Genomic DNA, 23,897 nt, shown 5'->3' with positions numbered 1-23,897 from the left:
GGATGCTTTGGGCACTTTGCCACTGCTGATCAGTGTCAAAGTGCAAGTGTTCCCTGTATAAAGTGTTATGGTAATTGGTTGTCCATAATTGGTATGTTTGTCTTACCAGTAAAGTCCCTAGTAAAGTGTACTATATGTGCCAGGGCTGGTAATGCAAATGCTACTAGTGGGCCTGCAGCACTAGTTGTGCCACCCACACAAGTAGCCCTAAAACGAGATCTAAGGCCTGCTACTGCAGTGCCTGCAAGCAGTTTGTTAACTGCCTTGTTGTCCATCAGACACCCCTATAGTGGGCCCAAGGTACCCCCCTGGGCAGGGTGCAGTGTATATGAAAGGTAGGACATGTACTGAGGCGTGTACCATGTCCTAAGTGAAATACTGCCAAATCGTTTTTCACTGTTGCAAGGCCATCTTGCCTATAAGACAAAATGGGGAATGCTGTGTCACATGTTTCCAGCATATCTTCCCATAGGCATAAGATGGAGGGATGGAGTTTAGTGTGCCTGCACTCAGAATTTATTAACACATCTTTTTGTGAAGATGGTTTTAAATTGTGTGCTTAGAAACCACGTTTTTAAAAGTGGCTGGTTTCTTGTCTTAAAACATCCTGTGTGCCTCTGCCTGTTTGTGTATTGACCATCTGGGTTTAGATGTGACAGGGCCTGGGAAGTGTCCTGACCCCAGGGTGGAGAAGGTGAGAAAGCAACAGACTGGCCTGCATATGATATGTGTGAGAGGAGTAGCTCCCTGGATGTGAAGAGGGCTGTGTTGCTGCCACAAAAGGATGGCTCCACCTCCTGCTGAGCGTCTTGGGCCCAGACCTGCACTATCAAAGGAAGAGGGTGTGCACTGGCAGGAAGACACCCAGGTCTGGTTTGGACTGGGGTCAGAGCCCCCTGAACACAAAGACTTCAAAGGCATCTAGGGGTTTAATTGTGAGAGCTGAAACCCCTGAACTCAAGACTGCAATCCAAACTGAAAAAGGATTGAACCTACTTTGTGATCAAGAGAAACCTCTGCCATGGAAGAACAGCTGAAGAGACTGAAGAGAAGGACTGCCCTTGCTGTGTGTTCTGGGGCTGGCCTGCAGTTTGCTGATTTGACTAAGGAGAGGACAAGGGACTTTGCTGTGTGCTGTGCCCCCCCCTGCTTGTGAGGACTTTGCTGTGTGCTCTGTCCTGAAGTAGCGTGTCTCCAAGGGCTCGAGAAAAGCTGGTCCCCTGTTGTGGAAACTCAGGAACATAAATGTTTCTGACCATGTCTCAGCGACTCTTGGTGCATGGTGCTTTTGCACGCCTGAGACTGCTATGTGGTCTGTGGTACTGTTTACGAGGAGCCCCATGATCGTATTGCCCCCGCAGCGGGAAACATCGTCCACGCTGCTGTATGGCTGTTTGTGGCCAGAGCCGTCATCGTAACTGAGGCTGTGAGATCACCTCCGCCTGCCCGAGCCGTAACGTGCTAAAGGATTTCTTGAAGGTAAGAAAGCTGCAAGGTGAAAGGGATTGTGATCGTTGTTCACCGAGAGGAATCTGCCCAAGATCGTCAACGATGGAGAAGGCAGTGCCGTAACCCGTCCGGTTACAGGATCGCCTAGCAACGGAGCTGCAAAGTCATCGGGGCTGCCCAGCAGGACGTCCGGTGAGCGGGGAGAGAGAGAGAGAGAGAGAGAGAGCAAGGCAGCGCACCCCCCCCCCAGGTAAGGCTTGGACTCCGGTCGGGAGCCGCAAGCATGTGTGGCCTGGGAAGGCATGCAGGAAGAGTACAGGAGTGCTCCGAGCTCTCTCCCGCTGCACCGCGTTAGACTCGCGGAGTCCCCGAGCGGCCCGTACATGCCCACGTGGCCGCCCCTTTAAGCTTATGACCGTTGTCTCTGGTGTTGGAGCCAAGTGGAGGCCCGAGTTGACCACTCAGATTACGAATCGCATTATTCTTGCATTACGAACTGCATTATTCTGGCATTATGAATCTCATTGTTCTTGCATTACGAATCGCATTATTTCTTTGTTACAAACTGCATTAGTATGTGCATTAAGGACTGAGTTATTACTACATTACAAACTGCATTATGAACTGCATAGCATTGCATTAGGACTGCATTAGATCATTGTGAACTACTCAATAATACCACAAGAACCTATAAGTGATTGCTTGCCTATAACCAGCAAAGTGAAAGATTACGAATACACATATGTTGGATTTCTATCATTTGGTCTCATCGTATTCCTTTTGATAAAGATACCACTATTTTTATTAAAAACCAGTGTGGTGTCCATGTGTGGTGTTATCACTGTGTTACTGGGAGTGTGGTTGCAAATACTTTACACATTGCCTTGGAGATAAGCCTGGCTGCTCTTGCCAAGCTACCGGGGGTGAGCAGGGGTTATCTAAGAGGGTGTCCCTCCTTTCCCTGATTAGAAGCAAGGGTACCTATTTGGACTAAGGTACCTACCTCAGCCAACTAGAGACCCCCCAGTTCTAACAAGCATCAATCGTAGTTTCTCCAGGAATAAGAGGGAGTATTGCAACCCAACCTCTCGCAGTGCCTTTTTCACCTCTAAAAAGGAAGCTCTTCTAGCCTAGACTGTAGCAGTGATGTATGGGAACATAGTTACTGCTGCATTCTCGATATGGAAGGGTCCTTCCATGTGCCCTTTCTTGAGTAGGGTATCAAGATTCCTATAGTGAAAAAGCCTGGCCACCACTGGGCGTGATGGTCATCTTCGGGCTGGAGGTGTGTCAGTCCCACAATCCAGACATTATTACGCCAGCTGCGCCCCTCAGCATCTTCGACTCAAGGAGCTTTGCATTAATTGAATCTCCTCCACAATTGCTTCTGTGGCCTTAACTTTGTCTGCCAATTTATGATGGTCAGCCCTAAGTAGGCCCATTTCCATTGTCACTTCTCCAGTCTGCTTGAATTGCTGGGCAGGTGTCACGTGCTCCATGCAAGGTACCGGTGGTAGCTCCTCCACCCTGGTTGTCCTCTGGGTCTCCATTGTTAGGCCACCCTCCCTAGGCTTGGTTCTGCCCGTTGGGTAAGGGGACCACTTCACTAGTCAGTTGTCCTTGTAGAGTGGGTCACCTCTTGTCGCCAGGTCCGTGTCAGACCCCATGCCCCTCCGCCACAAGCGTACAGTCCCCAGTCACACACCAACCCCTACATGGTTCTATGCTCAGAAAGGACAGGCTTTACAGTAGGGGCACGGTCCAGGCCAGGTTTGTCGCCTGTAGGTGCCATAGTCCTGCTGCCTGTTCCATCCAAGTACCCCTGCAGACAAAAATTGCACAAGGCGAGCAGCCGAGGTCAGACTCTCAGTATGCAGCTTCCACACTTAGTTTGAGTGTAGCTCCAGACAGCTGTAGAATGTGGTGAGGCAACCTGTACTCCCCTACCAGCTGGAGAAGCTTATCGAAGGTTCCACACGTCACATTTTCAATGGGAGAGGCCCCTTTCAATTTCCCGCCCTCCTCGTTCCTCAAGTCAGTCAACTGCAGCAGGCATTAGTCCAGTCTGGCCTAGTCTAGGCAGGGACCTCTCTTTTATCTGGGAGGTCAGTTGGAGTCGACTCTGAAGTATAACGCCCTCAATCCAGGCACCCAATCAGTCTAGAAGAGTGTCGGAGGCTGCAGGCCAAGTACGCCTGCTGTGCCCATAGACCCAGTGGTCCTCCAGTATTTTTTACCACCCAGGGGCAAGAATTAGTGCAACATCACTCCAGGGAACCCCACCTTACGTTCTAGGTGCCCGCGAGGCAGGGCAGCTCAGCCAATTCTGGTTTCCAGCGGCCCCCTCCTGGGATAAGCAATGTGACATCGGAGGTCGGGCAGGGATGTGTGCATCTCAGTTAGAGCCCAGCCTCCTCCCAGGCCTCAGTTCTGTTGGTGTTAGTTTTCAGGTCCAGGGGATCATCTGCCCCATCCAATGCTGAAATGTCAGCCTCACCTTGTTGGCCCACTCTCGATACTTCATGAAGATGTAATACCTGGATATTTGGTTCACAAATAATGTACTAGAATCATTAAGAAATAACACACAGAAAACTACTATCAAAATTGGACGCTTGGTCACCTACATTTATATCTTGGTAGGGTGGAATTGAAACCCTAAAAATGATTGTTACCCCCCTTATTAGCTTTACGACTAGCATGCTACAAATCAGATTTTCGAGCAACTTCTTTACACCCATCAGTAAACTTACTGTCACTGTTTAGATAGTCACCAACGTGGTTGCAATTTACCCAATTGGTTTAATGATCCAATACCCTGCCAGTCAGGGACTGCAATGGTTTTCAGAGGCTACCATCCATCGTCAGTATGGCTCGATATGGAACAGGAGCTTGCCTATTCACAGGATGTTACTGCATTACTAATGATAACGCTGATTAGTACTCCCAATCTGAAACAAGTCATGTGAGACTCAATCAGAGCTATTGTGATGTTAGACAATAAGGAAACTAACAAAATGGCCAAATCAAAGTTATTATCGCTCTAGCACAGCAGGAAAACGTACATAGCTACAATTCCTGCGTAATCGCGCTCCTGGGCTAGTAAAAACATTTCCAGAATCTGCAACCTGCACTCTTCCGATTGACCAGGGACAAGTGCCTGAAAATGAAACTTATGCTTTAAAAAAAACGGGGTTGCCCCTTGCATTTAAAAAAAAAATGCTTTATTTAATAGCAATCACAGATATGGTAGTCTGCTGCCAGCGGTAATTTCTAGTGGCTACCTCTTTAATATTCATGAGGTAGGTCACATTGCAACAAACTAGGATTAAGTAATTTGTATATCGACCTATTACTACATTGGTCTGTTCGAAAACGTGTCACAATAATACTGGTCACAAAATGCGACCAGCAGTTTGCAACCAGTTCTTAGTGCATTTGGCCCTTGGTCCTTTAAAAGGCCCAGATATGTTGTTTTTAATAAGGAGGTTAACCGTCTCAGGCCTTTGAATATCAAAAATCTAAACAATTATGAACTCCTGTGATACAAAATCCCCACCCCCTCAGAGTATGACTTTAGGCAGACCCCCCTCTAAAGATGAACTCTGATCAAACATATGTTATGTTATGTTATGTTAGCAGTTTTGTAAAGCGCAACAGCTGCCCTGGCAACGGGGCGTCCCGGCGCTAGAACCATCGTAACCAACTGGGAGAAAAAAGAAGGGAGAGAACCTACATGGGGGGGAAGAGAAGAGTTTTGATAGCTTTGCGGAAAGCCAGTAGGTTGTCAATACAGCGGATGTGGAGGGGGAGGGAGTTCCATAATTAGGCCCCTAGCAATCTGAAGGAGCGTCCTCCTATGCGACAGTACTTCGTGTGGGGGACCAGTACTAGGTGTTGCCCTTTGGAGCGGAGGTTGCGTTGGGGATTGTGGGGCGTTAGCAACGGGCGAAGGAGCTCTGGTCCCTCAGCACTCAGAATTTTATAGGCAAAGATAAGGGCCTTAAAATGGATACGGGCTTCTACCGGTAGCCAGTGTAGTCTTTGGATGGTGGCTCTCGCGGAGCACCTTCTCGGCAGACCTACTATAGCCATGGCGGCGGAATTCTGAATTCGTTGGAATCTCTTGATCTCCGCTTTGTTAGCTCCTAATAGCAGGACACTCGCGTAGTCCAGCCTGGATAAGATGGTCGATTGTACGATGAGTTGTCTCGTTTTGGAATCAAAGAAGCCTAAGATGGGATGAAGGCTTCTCAGTAGTCCAATGCAGGTCGCGGCAACTTTTTTAGTGTGAGCCTGGAAGCTGAGTGTCGAGTCCAGCCAGACTCCCAGGTTTTTTGCCAGATTTTTAGGCGGGGGGGCTGGGCCCAATGAGTGGGGCCACCAAAGGTTGCTCCAGATGTTGGAATTTTTGCCCATGAGCAACACCTCAGTTTTACCTCCATTAAGTTGAAGGCAATTGGCTGTCATCCAGTTGGCGACGGCGGTCAGTCCATCCCTGAATCTAGTGGCATCGGGAGAGGGAGCCTCATTAAGGCTGATGACCAGCTGTGTGTCGTCGGCGTACGATACCATTATGAGGTCCCATTTTTTAGCAATTTCCGCCAGAGGTTGCATGTAAAGATTAAAAAGGGATGGACTGAGGGCAGAGCCCTGCGGGACTCCCTGGCCTATATCTTGGGGTTGGGAAATGAAGGGGGGGGGGGCGATACCTGGAAGGATCTGTTCGTGAGAAACGAACGGAACCATTCTAGTGCTGAGTCTATGATCCCTGCGTTTTCTAGTCGTTTGAGTAGAATGGCATGGGAGACCGTATCAAAGGCCGCGCTGAGATCTAACAGTATCAGCGCGGCGCTTTTGCCGGTGTCCATGATTTTCCGTAGGTGTTCTGTGGAGGTAAGGAGAGCGGACTCCGTGCTGTGACCCGGTCTGAACCCATGTTGGGAGGGATCCAGGATGTTATTCTTCGCCATATGGTCATTAAGCACTTTGTTCGCGTGGGCCTCCGCTAATTTCGCCACCCAAGGTAACAGTGAGACCGGCCGGTAGTTCTCCGGCTTGGAGGAGTCTAGAGTGGGCTTCTTTATAATGGGTATAACCCAGGCCTGCTTCCAGCAGATGGGTACCGTTGCGAAGGAGAGATTAAGGAGTAAGGTCAGAGGTGGAAGAAAGAATTCCAGGGCTCCCTGAAAGTAAGCTGGCTTCATGGGATCTGCGGGGGCGCCGGATTTTACCTTTTTGCATATTGTAGTTATTTCCTCACGCGAGATGGCTGGGAGGCAGGAGAGCTTAGAGCCCTCATAGGTGACGTTGGGAGAGTTCAAGTCCTCTGGCAGGTCGTGAGTGAAGGAATCGTAAATCTTCTTCACTTTTTCAGTGAAGAAGGTGGCTAGATCTTCACATTGCTGAGTGGAAGTGATGTGAGAGGCCGGCTTGTCTCCATGTTGCATTTTTTGGACGATTTTAAAGATTGTTTTCGTGGGGTTGGGGCTTGTTTTAATCTCGTTGGCGAAAAAGGCTGCGCGAGCCAAGCGAATGGCTTTGTGATATGCTTTAAGCAGGACCAGGTATGCGTTTTTTTCCTCCCGCTTGTAGTCCTTCCTCCAGTGACGTTCTGCTTTTTTACATGCTTTCCTCAATGTTTTCAGGTTCTCATCATACCAAGGGTTGGAGGGGGTGTTACGACCTTTGGTCCACTTGGCCGGTATTGCAGCATCCAGTCCCTTGGTGAGCCAGTCCTGGAAGGCCACACACGACGTTTCAATGTCGTTGATGCCCTCCAGGTTAAGCTCACCTAGGCTGTCAGCAAGGTTAAGATGTTGGAGTTTATGCCAGGGCCGTTTTAGGCACGCGGTGGGTGCCTTTGTTTCGGGAGGGGAACTACTCGGGATAGAGAACGTGACCAGCGAGTGGTCAGTCCAGGCCATAGGTTTGGGATCCTCGGCTGTGGCTGCTGGGATATTAGTGAACACAGGGTCGAGAAGATGACCAGCTATATGGGTGGGAGTATATGCAAAGATGTGATGACATAAAAACGAATTCCCTCCCTTACTCAAGCAAAATTATTTGTGATGCACAAGCTATTCTGGACAGCAGAGAAAGTAGCTAAACTTAAGCTAATTGACTGTAATCTATGTTTTATCTGCAAAAGCGCTTTTGGGGACACTGAACACATGTTCTTTATCTGCGGGCATATTAGAGCAAATCGTAGTATGCCTCAATGGCATATTCAAGTCCAAAATAATACTAAGTTTTTCAACCATAATGTTGGGTCCCCTAGTAGTACCTTTACCTGCTTCCCTTAACTCAGATGAATGACACTAACTCGATCAATTATTGACGATTGTGACAAAACGTATTGGGTGACAACGGAAATCAGCAAAATAACATTTCACTTCACACTTGGCGGGCATGGGTTAACTGCATACGAAGTACACACAAAACACATATGACTCTTATTGACAACCTGAATTATTCATCAAAATGTGGAACCTCTTAGTTGCCTGCATTCAATCAATCATTCAATAAATCAATCAGGATTTGGGAAGCATGGCAAATCACCTGTGGGGGTCTTGAGGTGCCACCTCAATCAAATAGCAGAAATGTCCACATATAACACAAAACAGTTACTTTCTTTAGACTCCCCTTATCCTGCCTTTTCTTCCTGTCCTTTTGCCTCCCTTTGTTTCATTCTCTTACAAGATACTTGAACTCCCCAGCGCCATGTTACTTCTGTACACAGTACACAAACTTGATAACTTTATTGTTATCTGAATACACTAATACCATAATCTTTGCTATACCAGGGTTTGTCTTTTAGTCCTCTGTCAAATGTTTTGTGCCACTGTTGTTTACCTACGTTGTTCTGTCCTATTAATGTTATGGACACTAGATGTCATCTGCGTTGTTGCCTGACTGTGTATTCTTTTCTCTACTATTTTACTGATGTTTATTGGACGTCTATTAAGCTCATACCACCATGTTTTTACTTTGTTTTACCTATAATGTAATGTTGTATTAGTAACATGTCTACTCCAGTTAGCTCACCTTATTTTCCTCCTTCAGCCATGTATCTTGTTTTTTCACATCTATCTTTCTGGATGCAAAACCCAATAAAAACAACATGAAATTAAAAAAAAGAGGCCTACCCTGTCAAAGACAGATGTAGCTAGTTCCTCGGTCTGGCATTTCTTTGTCCTTTTAGACAGGCAGGCATGATGTCCAGTGAGAGAGGTGATACCCCAGTACAGATTTTGAGTCACCACAGTGGAGGGGTTGCTCATTTCCTGGGCCATACCGCTAAGGTGGGCACAGTATCTCTGCACAGGGGAAGAAAGGTTCTGTCATGTTGGCTGTGGGCAGAAAGGGGCACTGTGGGATTGTCTGTAGTAAAACCAATAGGAAGTGCTGCAAAAGAGGGAAGGGTCACCCTAGAGTACAGGGCATAAATATGGCACCCGCAGTACATTCCCCAGATCGCTGCTGGACCTATGGTAGAACAGAAAAGGACTGAAACTACTGTCTGTGGCCTGAGAAGGGCCCTGAAGGCTGAACCTTCTTGTATCCAGGACAAAGAAATGAACTCAAAGTGTCATAAGGATGACCTACTTTTTGTGTTTCAGGGATACAACAAGCGTCAAGCAGCCTTTTTCCTGCATTTCCAGCTGACCAATTCATTTGGACTGCCCTGGACCCTTCTTCTGTCCTCGGCTGTAGTGAGTCTTGACCCCCAACTGCTGTTCCCACAGCACTGTACCTTTGCCTGGTATCAAAGTGTAACACTCTCAAGATTTCCTGAAAATTTGACTTTTTGCTGACTTTGTGCTCTGAGAACTGATGTGAGACTGGGGCCGATCTGCCTAGCTAATCCACCAGGGGTGCATTGCAGCAGGGATTAAGTTCCCAGAATGTTCCACTATATTGTGCCCTGGAGCAGCAAATCTGATTCAGCAGAACTGCCATTGACTGGCCTCTGACAACTTCGAGCCCTCTTTGGCTACTGCCTGCAGCCTTTCCCCACTGAAGAAATATGGCTTCTAGAAATGTTTCTAAGTCCGTATGTAGAAAGCTTCACAGACCAATCAGCCACCTTCATCGGCTTGATGTCGAGGGATGTTTGGACGTGACACATTAACTTTTCCTGTACAGAGCTTTTTCGACTTCATCAACAACTTCACCGAGACCTTGTCCTTTGTCTCTTCATCATCAACAAGTACATCTCAGTCACAGCCTGCTGCTTTGCCCTGCTGAATACATTCTGGTCCTCAAAACGTTTTTAAATGCAAAGGTAACTTTTTCAATGGTAGGACCTTGTCACTCTATCCAACCCTTGCCCCATCACGGTTGGCTTAAACCTTACCCATGTCCTGGTCTAGCTCAACCACATGAGGGCAGTTGGTGCTTAATGCTTTTTGGCACTATTTTGAAACTTAAAATATAGAAATTCATAACTCCGGTTTTACTGATTGTATTTTTGTCATTTTGTTATCATTTTGTGTATTATAATTTACCCTAATATCTAAATTGGTTGGGAATTTTTCTTGGTTTGTGATTCAATTTTATAAATTTTTTAGTACTGCACAAATACTTTTTACATTCCCTATAAGTTGAGCCTGCCTGCTCTGTGCCATAGCTACGAGGGGGTTGATCTCAGGTTAATTTAGTGAATTTAAGGGTTCACCCTGACAAGGACTGTGGTTAGCATTTGACGTGGGTAACTACCCCCTCAACTAATACCCCCTTTTTTACATTGACTCACAGGTTTTAGCACCTGGGGGGGCCATCTGAACATTGTTAGGGGGGGCAGCTCAGCCTGGCTTTGTCACTGCGAATGAGGGCCGTCTACCATAGTTTGAGATCCTTTGACTGGCGATAATCTCATTGCCTTCTCTGCAGTCGCTTTTGCTTTGGATGCACAGAAAACAAGGCACTACACCAAGCAGAAACCATGTTCTATGGGTCCTGCCTTGGCTACTTTTTGATTTAGTAAAACAAACTGCAGAAGAGAGAGCTTGATTCACTAAAGTATACCAAAAGATTTCCTGAAGCACTGGGAAATTTCTCCCGGCATAAGGGAGCAAGTGCTAGTTTTCCCTAATCCACTCCATCATGCTTCTCACGGTGGACTCAGGCAGGAAAAAGTAATAATGTCCCTCTAGAAAATAGGGAGCAGCAGACTTCCACGTGGCCAGCATCCAAGAGGAGAATGGGTCACAAGGTACGGTATTTCTGATGGCAGAGCCAATTTATGGCTCACCATCACAAAACAATGTGTTTTTCCCTGACTCTAAATGGAGCAGAGGAAAAATGTAATTAGTGGGGGAGACAAAGCACCACAGATGTATTGCATTGCACCTATTTCACTAAACTGTAAATGAGCTTCTTAATATTGTCGTTAATGAAAGATTTCTGTCTTTAGCCACTCGTTTTACATCTACTTGTACCTTTTTTCACTTCTACTTATTTGTTCACACAGGGCACAGATGTTATGACTGTACTGTCATCCGTGCTTCATGACCAAAAAATGTTTGGAAATCCAGAATGTTTTGACCCCCAGCGTTTCCTGGATGACAATGGATACTTTAAGAAAAATGATGCATTTGTGCCATTTTCTGCAGGTATGACACTTTACCTTAGACACAATCATTAAGTAGAGCTCTTCTGAAGAGCTAATGATGACCAGCTAAAGCTTCACATGAAAAAAGGGATTTGAGTCAGGTGTGTATGTGGTGACACAGGTGATGGTCTTGTTGGGTTCCCTGATCCTGTCTGTCAACAGGTTCTCACGGTTGTTGTTCAGAGCCCTTTTACATGCTGTGTAAACAACCTGTTGGGGATACTCCCTCTGGAGTAGGTCTTTTTTCAGTCTGTGTGACTCTTTTTTGTAGTCAGTTAAAGTGCTACAGTTACTCCTGATGCGTAGGGACTGTCCAAAGGATAAGTTCTGTCTCAAGGCCCTTGGATGGTGACTGCTGAATAGTAGGAGGCTGTTCCTATCAGTTGGCTTGCGATAGAGGGGGGTGGAGATTTCATCTCCCTCTTTTCTGATCAGTAAATCAAGAAAAGGAATCTCAATGGCTGAGATGGTACTGGTAAACCTGAGGAAAGGGTTCAAGGTGTTGATCCATGCGCAAAATTCATTGCATTTTGTGCGTTCGCCTTTCCACAGAATCAATATATCGTCGATAAATCTTATCCACATGAGCACATTAGTCAAGTACGGGTTACCAGGGTTATAGCTCTCTCTTTCCTCTAACACTGCCATGTACATGCATGCCAGGCTTGGCGCAATTGTGCTGCCCATCGAGGTACCTTGCGTTTGATGGTAGAGTTCGGTGTCGTAGTGGAAGAAATTTTCTGTTAGCGCCAAGGTAGCACATTCCAATATGATGGCCACTGGTGTAGGTGAGTTCCACTCACTATTGGTCAGTGCATCTTCAATCACTTCAAGGGTGGCTCTTTGGGGGATGTTGGTGTAAAGGGCTTCTACATCCAATGTGACCAAAAGGTCTACTGATGCTGGTTGCGAAGTGTCCTCAAGAAGACGTAGGGCATCTGTAGTGTCCCTGATAAAAAAGGGAGTCACCCTAACCAGTGGTTGGATGAAGTGGTCAACAAATTTGGAGAGAGGTTCTAAAATGGATACAATCCCTGACACAATGGGACATCCAGGGACCGGGGTAACCATTTTGTGTATCTTAGGGAGACAATAGAAATAAGGGGTGACGGGTTCTTTGGCAATCAGGAATTCGGCTTCCTTCTTAGTGATCCACCCTTGTGTTTCGGCAGAAAACCATAGCAGAAATAGTTCTATTTAATCTCGAAGTGGGGTCTTCTCTTATAGGAGTGTAGTATCTCCTATCACTCAGCTGCCTACGGCACTCAATGTCATAGTCCACTGTGGACATGATTACTGTTGACCCGCCTCTGTCTGCCTGTTTGATGGTTATTCTTCCATCGTTCGCTAAGCCCTTGATGGCAGTAGCTTCGTCACAGGACAAGTTATGGAATGGAGCAGAGGTCGTTGAACTGTTAAGATCCTTTAGCACCGCTTGTTCGAAGATCAGCACTTCATTAGGAACCATGCTGCTGTTTGCTGTGAAGGTAGAAGGTCTGTGTAACCCGGAGTCATTAGTGGTAGGTGGCGTTTGCTCTTGGAAGAAGGCTTGAAGGCGAATTTTGCGAAAGAATACCTGTACTTTTGCATATGTCTCTAAATTTGTCATTTGTGGGTGTTGGAACATAACCTAAACCTTTCTGAAGGACCTTCTCTTCTATGGGTGAAAGAGATCTTGAGGAGAGATTTATGATTAATTTTTCTTCCCCCTTGTCTGGCTCCCCTATTTTAACCCACTTTCTTACACACCACTATCGCCTACACTGAGCTAGGGCCCTCACACGCACTTCACCCACCGGCATAAGGAAGGCCGCACCTCGGGTGCTGATCGGGTATTGCAGCGCCGACCCGATAAGGAGCAGACCAGATGATGAAGCAAGACACCTAGCTGGCTGGGTGTGTGAGGGTCTTTTTCAAAAAAGGAGAAGACTCTTCTCCATTCCTCTTTGACTCTACAACACTATGTGGAGCCAATGAACTTACACAACCTTTAGTTTTAGTACTTAGGAACTGCATACCACCATTGTAGAGCATATAGAGGGGGAAATGAAGAACTACAAGACAATTAGCTGGGAGGAGGCGGACATGATCAGAGCTGCAAAATTGGAGGCTTTGAAAGCAGTGGTAAGAGGGGCCTGCTCAAGCTTGACCTATGGGGTTCATCATCACCTGCACTGAGTGTTAGGGATAGAGGAAGCGGCCTTAGCGAGGGTGCAGACCCAGGACCGGGTTAACCCTATAGTTACGGGCCAAGAATGGGAAATCCTGACACACATTAGCGACATTTGGGACAGGCTCGGCAAGTATACACTTAGTATCGACAACGCCTACACAGGGAGGGAGACAAGTTGGGCCGACTACTGGCCTGGATCCTCAGCAGAGAAGAAACCTCGGCCCCTATAGTGGCGTTACTGGCCCACAATGGAGCAGTTGTACACACCAGAGCTGCTATCTTACAAGAGCAGCAGCACCATCTTCAGACCTTTTATTCTGCGGATCCAACGATTCGTGCAGATTCCAATGCTTTATATTTACAAAGCATGCAGCTAACAAAGCTCCCTATACAAGCCATAGAAGATCTCGAGGCACCACTCATCGCGGATGAAATAGGGCAGCCCTACTAATGCTCCCAGCTTCTAAATCTCTGGGGGGTGACTGATTCCCCCCTGAATTTTACAGAGTATGCACTGACACGCTGACCCACCCACCTCTCGCAGGTATATCAGGAGGCCTTTGGTAAGGGAGCCCTCCCCCCACCATGAGACAGGGAGAAATATGCATGGTCCTGAAGCCAGGTGGGGATAGCAGCGAACCCTCCTCCTATTGCCCAATCACCATGATCAATACGGATGTGAAAATACTATGAAAGCTCCTTGATTCTTGCTTGGGACCTCAGATGCCACGCCTCATGCACGAGGACCAATGTGGTTTCATCCCAGGCTGCCACACTGTGATGAACTTAAGTCACTTAACGCATGTCATGCAGGAAGTGAAACACCGGTAGGAGAAGATGGTCCTCATGTCGATAGACCTAGCAAAGGCTTTCGACAAGATAGACTGGGGATACCTCCTACAGGTTCTCCAAACTTTGGGGTTTGGACCCCGGTTTTGCCGCTAGGTTAAAATACTGTACACAGAGCCTAGGGCTCTGAGACTTGGAGGGGCCAGCTCCGGGGAAAGGACCCGTCAGTTTGCCCGCTTCTGCCTCTCTTCTTCGCTCTAGCCATTGAGCCCTTGGCGGTGTGAATGAGAGATGAGATGGCACAGTGGAGTATCAAGGTAGGCGACATGACCCATATTGTTTCGCTATGCGCGGACAACGCTCTTTTTTACCTAACATGCCCCGAGTAGCTGTACCCATATTTTTGTATCACCTGGAGCGCTTTGGGGAGATCTCTGGCTTGCGACTCAACCATGACAATATTATTAAAGAAACAAAGTGAATCATATTTGAATAGTATTGTATGTTGTGCATTTTCCAGGGATACTTTCTATTGTTTAACATTTTCTTGACATTTCTTAAATCAGTTTATATACGTATTTCTAACTAACATACAATTTATCAGTACATATTAAATAATTGTATATTTTATACTATTATTTAATTTATACTTCACAATTTAAAACATTATTTTACAAGCTTTATGTGTTTAAACATTTTGTACATTTTTATATACATTTATTCAATTTTTTTCATGTATTTTCCTATTCATTTCTAATGGCAGATATTCTTTTTTTAGTTTCATTGTGCGGCCATACCTGCTATTTTATAGTCTATTTTGTGTCATTTGTAGTCTATTTTCCGGGATCCAGGTTGCGGTAAGGTGCTGCTTTTCCTTTTTAAAGGTATTTATTAGTGTTAGGATGGTGGTGGGAAGTATAGTGGTTAGTTATAGTGTTGTTTGTTGGTTTTTTTGGTACATTTGCTTGTATTAAGTGAAGTGTTTTTGTAAATGTGTATGTTTGGGTCTTCTTAGTCTGTTTTATTAATGTATCAATATGGTATTTTATATTGTGTTATGTAATTTGCTTTATGCTGATTAAGGGCCCAGTTACAACTTTGGCGTTGCGGCACCGGGTCCGCCCTGCTGCTGCACCACCAAAGCCACGGTCAGACCGCCTCCCAGATTAGGAGTTTCCTCCTGTCTGGCGGGCTTTGTTTTTGATGTTCCCATGGCAGTGACCTGAAAATGGACATCACAATGGGAATGCCAAAAACAGTTCCTGTAAGTCCATGTCATGCAGGAACTGGTGTGCATGAACACAGGGGGGCACAAGTTGTGCCCCCCTAAGTGCATCTTCAGGGCGTGAGGCACCCGGGGGCCCTATAAGGCCCCCTTTGTTTCCTCTCCACCAACGTTTTGTCAGAGAGGAAACTTGTAATATGCTTGGCAGGACTGCGGCGGTCCCACCAAGCACATTACTGCTCCTCACTGCTGTAACACCGCCAAGAAACGGGGATTCCCTAGCAGCTGCATCGGGGCTGTGGCGGTCCCACCGCCCATATCGTAATAGGGCGGTTGGGAAACTGTGACTGTCACTGTCATGTCCCAACGAGTCGGCTGCCAGTCTCGTAATCAGGACCTAAATGTAATGTATATGTACTTTTAGGAAAGTAATGTTTTTTGCGGATGGGTTTTCTGTTTTACTTTGAAGGTTTTCTCTATGAACGCGTTGTATGGGCATTCAAATTTACCTTTCTTTCAAAAGGAACTCTCTTTTGGTTTATAATAAACCAATATTTGTTTTGGGTTTCCAGGAGCCTTTCTTTTTTTAAACAAGCTTTCAGGTTTTTTATGTTTCTTGGGTACTTTGGATTTCTTCCAGGGATCTCTATTGGATTGGTTCCATTTTCACATTTTTTTGGGAGATTTTTTGAAAATATTTTTTTCCATTTTCGGTGATTTATACTTTTTGACTACATGGTTACAGAGGATGATCTGTAGCTACACAACAGTAAGTCATATTTATTTTATTTGTTTTGGGTGGGAAATGTTATATTTTATTATTTGTGTAACTGTTTTGCTAATTGTTATTTGAAAATGTGCATCTCAAGTGTTGTAATTATTTTTTACGCAACAGATTGAGTTTGTTCTTTGATCAACGATTATATCAAATTCAAATCAAATTTCAAGCTTTATTCGGTTTAAAAACAGAAACCATAAAAACATACTACATAAACATATTTAAAAATTCATAAAATTCAATTTAAAATTTCCAATCTAATTACAATCCCAAAAGAACCATCAACAGACCGTGCTATTTTCATGATATATACAATTTTCAGATTTTTAATACAGTACTATACAGGAGACTATATTTAAAATAACAAAACGGTTTTTGCATTTCCAAGGATCAATAACCATAAAAAGGGGCTAAAATACAAATGCGCAATAACCAACAATTCCGGCGGGAATTTGACTACGGAAGTGCACTGCAATACTCAAAAAGCGGGAACGCAAAAACACAGGGTATGTTCTTAAAACAACATCATTTTGTGACCAGTTTGCTGATTGCAACATCAGTCTAAAAACATTTAAACAGATTTACGGCTTTTTCTTTCCCTGAATCGTTATATGTCATTTTGTGTCCTCAATTAACACGGCCTCCAAATGAGAGTTGTTACGTCTTATTTTAATTGCCTCCTGGATGAAAGCCACTACTGCACTACAAACTTTTAGATTCTGTAATTCACACATGTATTTGAAGGCAGGTTTATATGAAAAAAGCCTCTCGCTTCGAAACGGGCATAAATATTCTTTCCTGATACTTCTATAAAAAGTAAAAAAACAGGATAAAATGCAACGTTGTTTGGTTTGATACACCGTCACATGGGCACTTTGGCAGAATGGGATTCCACTTACCCATTTTTGGATAAGCAATTAGAAAATGGGCCAATCCCATACATAATCTTGTGAGCTAAAATCTTTTTGATAAATTTGTGACCAGCATTAGGTAATTTTGTAACCCTGTCCCTGGGGTTCTATCACAATACTCACTTGTCATGGGTTTTATATTAGCATCAACTTCCCTCAACCATGTATGTGAATCGAACAAATTAGTCTTCAACTTTTTTTATCGTAATCTTGTATTTGGGAGGCGTTCTCTAATTCAGTGTTTATAGTACATTCATTTAAAAGACTTTTGATATATATCAGTCATGGGATTTTTTTACCATGTTCTAATGCAACAGAGTCTTTGATAACATCCTGTGTAAATTTCGTGCCCTCTTTCCTCCATATCCTGTGCCAAGTGTTTATACTTGTAGTACTTATAAAATCATATATGTACGCGGCCCCCAATTTTCTTTGGAGACTGTAGGTAGGGGTTGATTTGGGTACCGCTAACAGTCTTCGAAAAAAAGCATTTTCTTGTGTTTGAAGGCTTTTACAATTTACCGCCCCCCCATAGTGCTGCACCATAACAGGTACCACTAATGCACTTAATCTTGTATAGTGTCTTAATTTCTCTGTTTGGTTTGTTGCCCATCTTTTTGGAAAATCTAAAAAGTGCCTCAGTTGTTCTAGCAAATTTTTGTTTACATTGCTCGATGTGGGCTCTCCAGCATTCACTGGCTATAAAGACTAGACCTAAGTATACAAACGAGTTTGTTGGTTCAATAGGGGCATTATTTACATGATGAGTCCTTGTTTTTGCTCTTTCTTGCCCACATACCATTGTGATTTTGTTTTTCAAATTTAACACCAAGTCTTTTTTAGAAAGTCTTCGAATTTTTCTATGAGGAGCTGAAGCCCATTTGCAGTTCTTGATAAAAAAAGAACTGCGTCATCCGCATAGAGTAAGATTGGGACGTGGCATTTACCAACTTTTGGTACGTCGGCAACTAGTTGTTGTAACTCCTTATCAACCACATTTATATACAGTGAGAAAAGGAGAGGGGCAAGCACACAACCCTGTCTGATACCCCGGGTTACCCTAAAGCTTGTGGTGCACTCTCTGTCCAACCCATAGCGAGAGGTATACAATAATTTTATTTGGGGCACCCATGTGAATTAGTGTTTGCCACAGCTTAGAATGATTAACCAAATCAAAAGCGCTCATAAGGTCTAGAAAGCAAAGATGTAGATGGCCCTTTTTTGCGATTGTGTATTTACCAATCAACACATGTAACTTGATACATTGTTCTACAGTCCCTATTTCCCTGCGGAATCCATATTGTTTTTTGGTAAGAATATTTTGTTCCTCTACCTACAATTCCAGCCTTTACAATAGGATCCTGTCCATTAACTTAGAAGTTGTTTCCAGGAGAGAAATCGGGCGATAACATTTGGCATCACTCCTGTTACCCTTCTTAAATATTGGGACAATAATACTTTCGGTCCATGACCTCGGTATCAAGCCTTCAGCTATAGTATTAAATATTTTTTTTGTAGTAAGGGCGCCCAAAAACGTATCTTAAATTTAAAAACATCTATAGTAACCCCGTCAACACCGGATGCTTTTCCATTTGCACTTTTTTCCAGGGCCAATGTAACTTCTTTAAGAGTAATAGGGTCCATATTTGGAGTGTCAATAGTTTTAAAATTCTCATTTATGTCTGTTGGATCGGAAATGTCATTTGCAAAATGATTTGATGTTAAAATGTGAGATTCCTTATCTGGATTAAAAACCTTTGTGAAATGACTTATCCAGTCTTGGGGTTGTACTAAGCTTTCGATTTTAACAGCACCGCTATCTTTACAATAAGGGTGATTTATTTTTTTCCAAAAGAGAGATGAATCCCTTGTATCTGTAGCCTGCATCAACTTTTCCTAGGCCTCGTTTTGAATCTCCATTTTTCTCTTATCAATGGTCTGTTTATATATCATCCTACGGTTTTTAACCTGTTCTCTATCTCTGGGTTTAATTTTCAATACATTTCTTAATTGCTGGTTTGCGTCCATACATTCGGAGTCAAACCAGCTAACAATTTTCTTTCTTGTCTTTTTGCTTTTCTTTCTTAGTCCCTGGGATATTACAGAGGTAATGTTACAAAAGGCCCTAATGATCTGTTTATTTGATGAATCCTCCCTGTTACATTTTTCTATATGATTTTTGCAGTCTATCAGCAATCTCTCCATGAATACGTTTGGATCTATACCAGACCATTTAATCGAGATACCATTTTCTCCCTGCGTTATTGTAGCCGGTGCTAAACATGGCCCTGTCTGGGGTATTTCATATAATCTAATAATTAAAATCAATGAATTGTGGTCGCTTAGGCAACTCTTTTTTACCTCCATTTCCACTATTTATTTTTGGCCGTGTGCCGAGATTAGTATATGGTCATTAATTGAGCATTGACCATGTCCTACAAAGGTTGGTAGCTCTGAAGTGCCCTCTGATAGGGATTGGTCCACCACTTCTAGATTGTATTTATTGATAGTCCTATTAATTGCTTTGCCATATGCATTATGTGGGAAATGTGTATAGCTTCCACCCTCCCTAGTCCCATGTCCACATCCTTTTCCATCTACGTCACCACATCTCCAGCCCAAATCAAAAAATAATCACTCTTAAACTAGTTCAGAAAAATGCCAAGGTCCTTCTCTAAAGATATAATTACTTGGCCTCTTGTGTTGTCAAAAACATTATTATAGAAATTGATCACCACAAAAATCTGAGAATCTTTAGAGTATAGCAGCAACAATTGGAAATAGGGTCAGTTGGTATATACTTTCTTTAGGGTTAATGAACATGTAACGAAAGTAAAACTGCTAAACCACCCTTTTCCCTTCCATTTTGAGAAGGTGTTGCTTGCATATCAATTATTGAGAAGCCGTCAATATAAAAAGGTTCAGTGTACCAGGTTTCATGTATATAGATAATTTGTGAATTTTTAAAAAAGTTTGCCCATACATTAATATTTAATTTAGTATTTAAGCCCGCTATGTTCCAAGAGACAAAGGTCAAGTTATGTGGTGTCACCGGATTCGGTGGGTCAGGTTCAGGGCTAAGTCAATCACAGGCATTTAGGGTTGTCAGAGCTGCAAAACGAGTAGCTAACTCAAAATCAGAACAAAAGGACAAAAGTGTATCCCGCGAACCATATCCACGGTTATTTCAGTCCTTTATTTCTGGTGCCCGGTTCATAACCGTATATCTTGAGGATTGGCCTAATGACATAACAGTATTTTCTGGGCCATTTGCAGTATTTGCAAAAAGTGATGTCCCATGGGGTGAGGTTTATAGAAAAAGCCTATTGGTAGCGCTATAATCGACGGTTTGTTGGCATGGAGTGAGTTATCAGTGATAGAAAACAAAATCCTTTCTGCAAAGTGAGGTTGGTTAAAATTAATGATGACACAGTCACCATGAAAAGATTTACGTGAGCTGCCCACCCAATTAACCCTTCTCACCATATTTATGTATCTATATGCCCTTTTACCAAGTGCCGTATTGTATGTTAACCAGCGTAGTACCTTATTTTTCAATTGGGTATAAACCTCTCTCCCACCCTGGGTGAGAGTCGGTACGTTTCCCAATACCACCACGTATGGTGTTGACACTGGTGGTAGATGAATGTTAGGCAAACTATGCATAGAATTCTTCAGGACATCCTTTTTTGCTTGTGAATTTTGGTTCTCATTTATATTTCTCCTTTGTTGGTTTTGTGCGCCCGAGCTTTCATTTAGACCTGGTGTTGTGAAACTGGGCGAGGCCAGTCAAGAGTGTACTTAGTTACACTCTGGCCTTGGTAGGGGGGTGGATTATCCTTGAGGATTGTAGATAAAGTTCCTAAATTTGGACTATCCCGTGTCAAGGGAGCCGTTTGGGGATTTATTTCTGCCTCCTTTGGTGGACTATTTGTAAATTTAGAGATACTCTTTTCAATCGAGGTCAGCCGCTGGATAATTGGGCCTAACTTGATATCCATAATATCTTTTAGTGTGTTCTGCATGGATTTAAGGAGTAACTTCATGTCTTCAGTGGTCAGCCCCTGGGTTACAGATGTATTCTTGGGGAGTGGATCCACCCTTGACCGTTTTGCCTTCCCTCTAGGTAGCTGGCCTTTCCTTTTCACACCCGGACCCTGGTTTACACACTCCACCCCTCCTGGCCTCCCATGGGTAAATGGTCTATTGATAGATGAATTTAGTGAAGGACCAGTGTTTTCACCCCCCGCAGGACTGTTTGACGAAATTGCATTTACCCCCAGGTGGTAATTGTTATAATAGTGGGACTGAGAGGTATCTGCTGTTGTTCTTGAAAATGGCTGGACTCACTGTCTGATAAATCTAAGTGCAATAGTCCCAAGATCTCAGGTGAGTCAACATTATTTTCCACAGGACAAGTTGTAGCTGAGGGATTGGAGAGTTGGGAGGTTATGGGGGATCTTGATAATCGCCTATTCACTAGTTCTATCTCTTTGTCCAGCACCGATGCGGGCCCGCTTTAAAAATGAATTCATGGTTACTGCAGAGCCAGCAGGGCCAGCTATCCTATACCTACCCATTCGTTGAAGTGGTTCTCCACACTACTCTATTACACTTTAACCCTACTGTGACCACAAAAACAATCAAATAATCATGTAATGCAAGAAACCCCAGGACTCCAATTTTACCCGGTATTACACAGATGCCTTATACAGTACAAACTTTCCTATGCCTCCAACAAGTGAACAAGAGAACAGATACCATATAATATAATATGTTTCTCTGCGAGAAAGGGGAATAATTACATTCACATAGACAGATACTGACAAAATTAGCAGAATATTCGCCAAATAAATATTTTGGTAGGTCATCAAATCCTCCAGAAGATTGTATAAATGTTTTTAACCAGTGTTTATGAAGTCTGTATAAATGTTTTTAACCAGTGTTTATGAAGTGTAAAATGATTGCCCTGACCTGGATCGGTGTTAAGTCCAAAAACCCCCGTTACCTTTACATTTCTGCCACAGATGACGCGGCGGCAAACAGCAAACTGCGGCAGGTCAATTACAGGCTTGAAATCCTTCTCCACTGATGCTGCCAAAAGAGCACCAGTAGATGACCAAGAGAAACATGTGACTCAACTTAAGGTATAGGGACGTTCTCCTTGTAGTGGGCCAAGAGAGTAGGCCCAGTCCAGCCTCTTCCGGGTGCAGATGGGCCTGCCCTTGGCCAGGAACGTCCGCGCGAGTCCCGCGCTGCGGGAGTCCTAGCCCCCTCTTAAGCGCCTCCTGGTGCGTGTGTCGTGGTTCGCGGCATGCACGCCACGCTGCTGGGGGATGTAGTTCCAGGCTCCCAGGCTCATGATTGCGGCAACGGTGGCAGAGACAGCAAACCCCCACGTGCTGAGGCAAAGTGGCAGGTATGTATCAGGCAATCAGCAGTCAGCAGACTATTGGGCTCCCGCGCTGCGGGAGCCCTAGCCCCCTCTTAAGCGCCTCTTGGTGGGTGTGACGCGGTGCACGGCGTGCGTGCCGCTAGCGCTGCTGGGGGATGTAGTTCCAGGCTCCCAGGCTTGCGGATGCGGCAACGGTGGCAGAGACGGCAAGCCCCCGCGTGCTGAAGTGAAGTGGCAGGTAAGTATCAGGCAATCAGCAGACTATCGGGCTCCCGTGCTGCTGGAGCCCTAGCCTCCTCTTAAGCACCTCCTGGTGCGTGTGACGCGGTGCACAGCGTGTGTGCAGCTTGCGCTGCTGGGGGATGTAGTTCCAGGCTCGTGGATGCGGTAACGGTGACAGAGACAGCAAGCCCCCCACTTGCAGAAGCAAAGTGGCAGGTAAGTATCAGACAATCAGCTTCAGACAGTTAAATGAGACTTAAATGAAGGACAAAACGTAACTAAAACGGTGTACAGTTACTGCGCTGTATATCCTTGTATTGGGAACAATGATTATATCAATGATTTCTGTATTATGTTTATTTTATTATATCAGCCTTATCTACGATTGGAATTGTATTTAATGTTTTGACTGATAAAATAAAAAATTATGTTTATTATTTATATAAAAAAGGATTTGTGATGTTGGTTAAGATTACGGTTATTGTTTTTGGGGAGTTTTGTAGGCTATTATTTATTTAATAATATGCTTTTGGCTATTATTGCAAATTAATCTGCTCCTTTGATTTTTATGAAGAGTTTGACTTTATTAGTATGTCATACTCTTATTTTGTTTGCTAAATTTAGGTGCAATCTGGTTTACAGATTACTCCATTAGTAGTTGTTAGTTTCTTTGCAATCAGAATCAATATTTTTAACAACGTTATTTGTGTTCTCGATATTTTTGGTTTTGTTATTTAAGTATTATAAGGTGATATTTTGGTTAACAATATTTATTTTCCAATATTTTTGTGTGTCTCAATATTGTGCGCTTTGATATTATGTCAGTGATCCAACATACAGATAACAGCAATAATCAGAGTCATCTGTCCAGCTACACTAGCTGTGGTGAGTTATCCATTAATCTAATACACAGGTCCAGATCAGTGTGCAGCAGATCATCTGTGGAACTTTATTTTTCTTTCAGGAGAACCGGATTGGTTTATTAGGGAATGCAAACATTTCACACAGTGTATTTGTGGTATGAGTATACAGATTATTTGTGTTGTTTTTTTTTATAGAGTCTTTTTCACGTGTGGAGAGTGAGAGAATGAAACTACCAGTTGCGTTCTCCCAATACAACTTGTTTTCACCATGGACAACTGTAGTCTGAGACTGTATTCCCCATCCGGGGGTACAGACTGTTCGAGATGGTCCTACTGTATTACCGTCAGTTGGAATATCAAAGATATTGACGGAAACGCCTCACTCACATAATAGTGACATGCTTCATCATCGGCGTTACCTCCACACCCAGATAAGGTGGTACTATCTGGGCGGACTCAACCATAGATATACCGGG

The 23,897-nt window shown here is 44.1% G+C and overlaps 1 protein-coding gene across 1 annotated transcript in view; it reads left to right on the top strand.

Moving 5' to 3' along the window:
* LOC146798113 (cytochrome P450 2C16-like) overlaps positions 1 to 23,897 on the top strand; it is a 383,825-nt gene that overhangs the window by 327,074 nt on the left and 32,854 nt on the right. Inside the window, exon 8 of the mRNA XM_085625338.1 lies at positions 10,925 to 11,066. Within this exon, the coding sequence (XP_085481464.1) occupies positions 10,925 to 11,066 (142 nt within the window). The remainder of the gene's footprint in view (positions 1 to 10,924; positions 11,067 to 23,897) is intronic.

The sequence above is a fragment of the Triturus cristatus genome, chromosome 9, assembly GCF_964204655.1.
Source record: "Triturus cristatus chromosome 9, aTriCri1.1, whole genome shotgun sequence".
NCBI lineage: Eukaryota > Metazoa > Chordata > Amphibia > Caudata > Salamandridae > Triturus > Triturus cristatus.
This window is presented reverse-complemented; position numbering and strand designations above follow the sequence as displayed.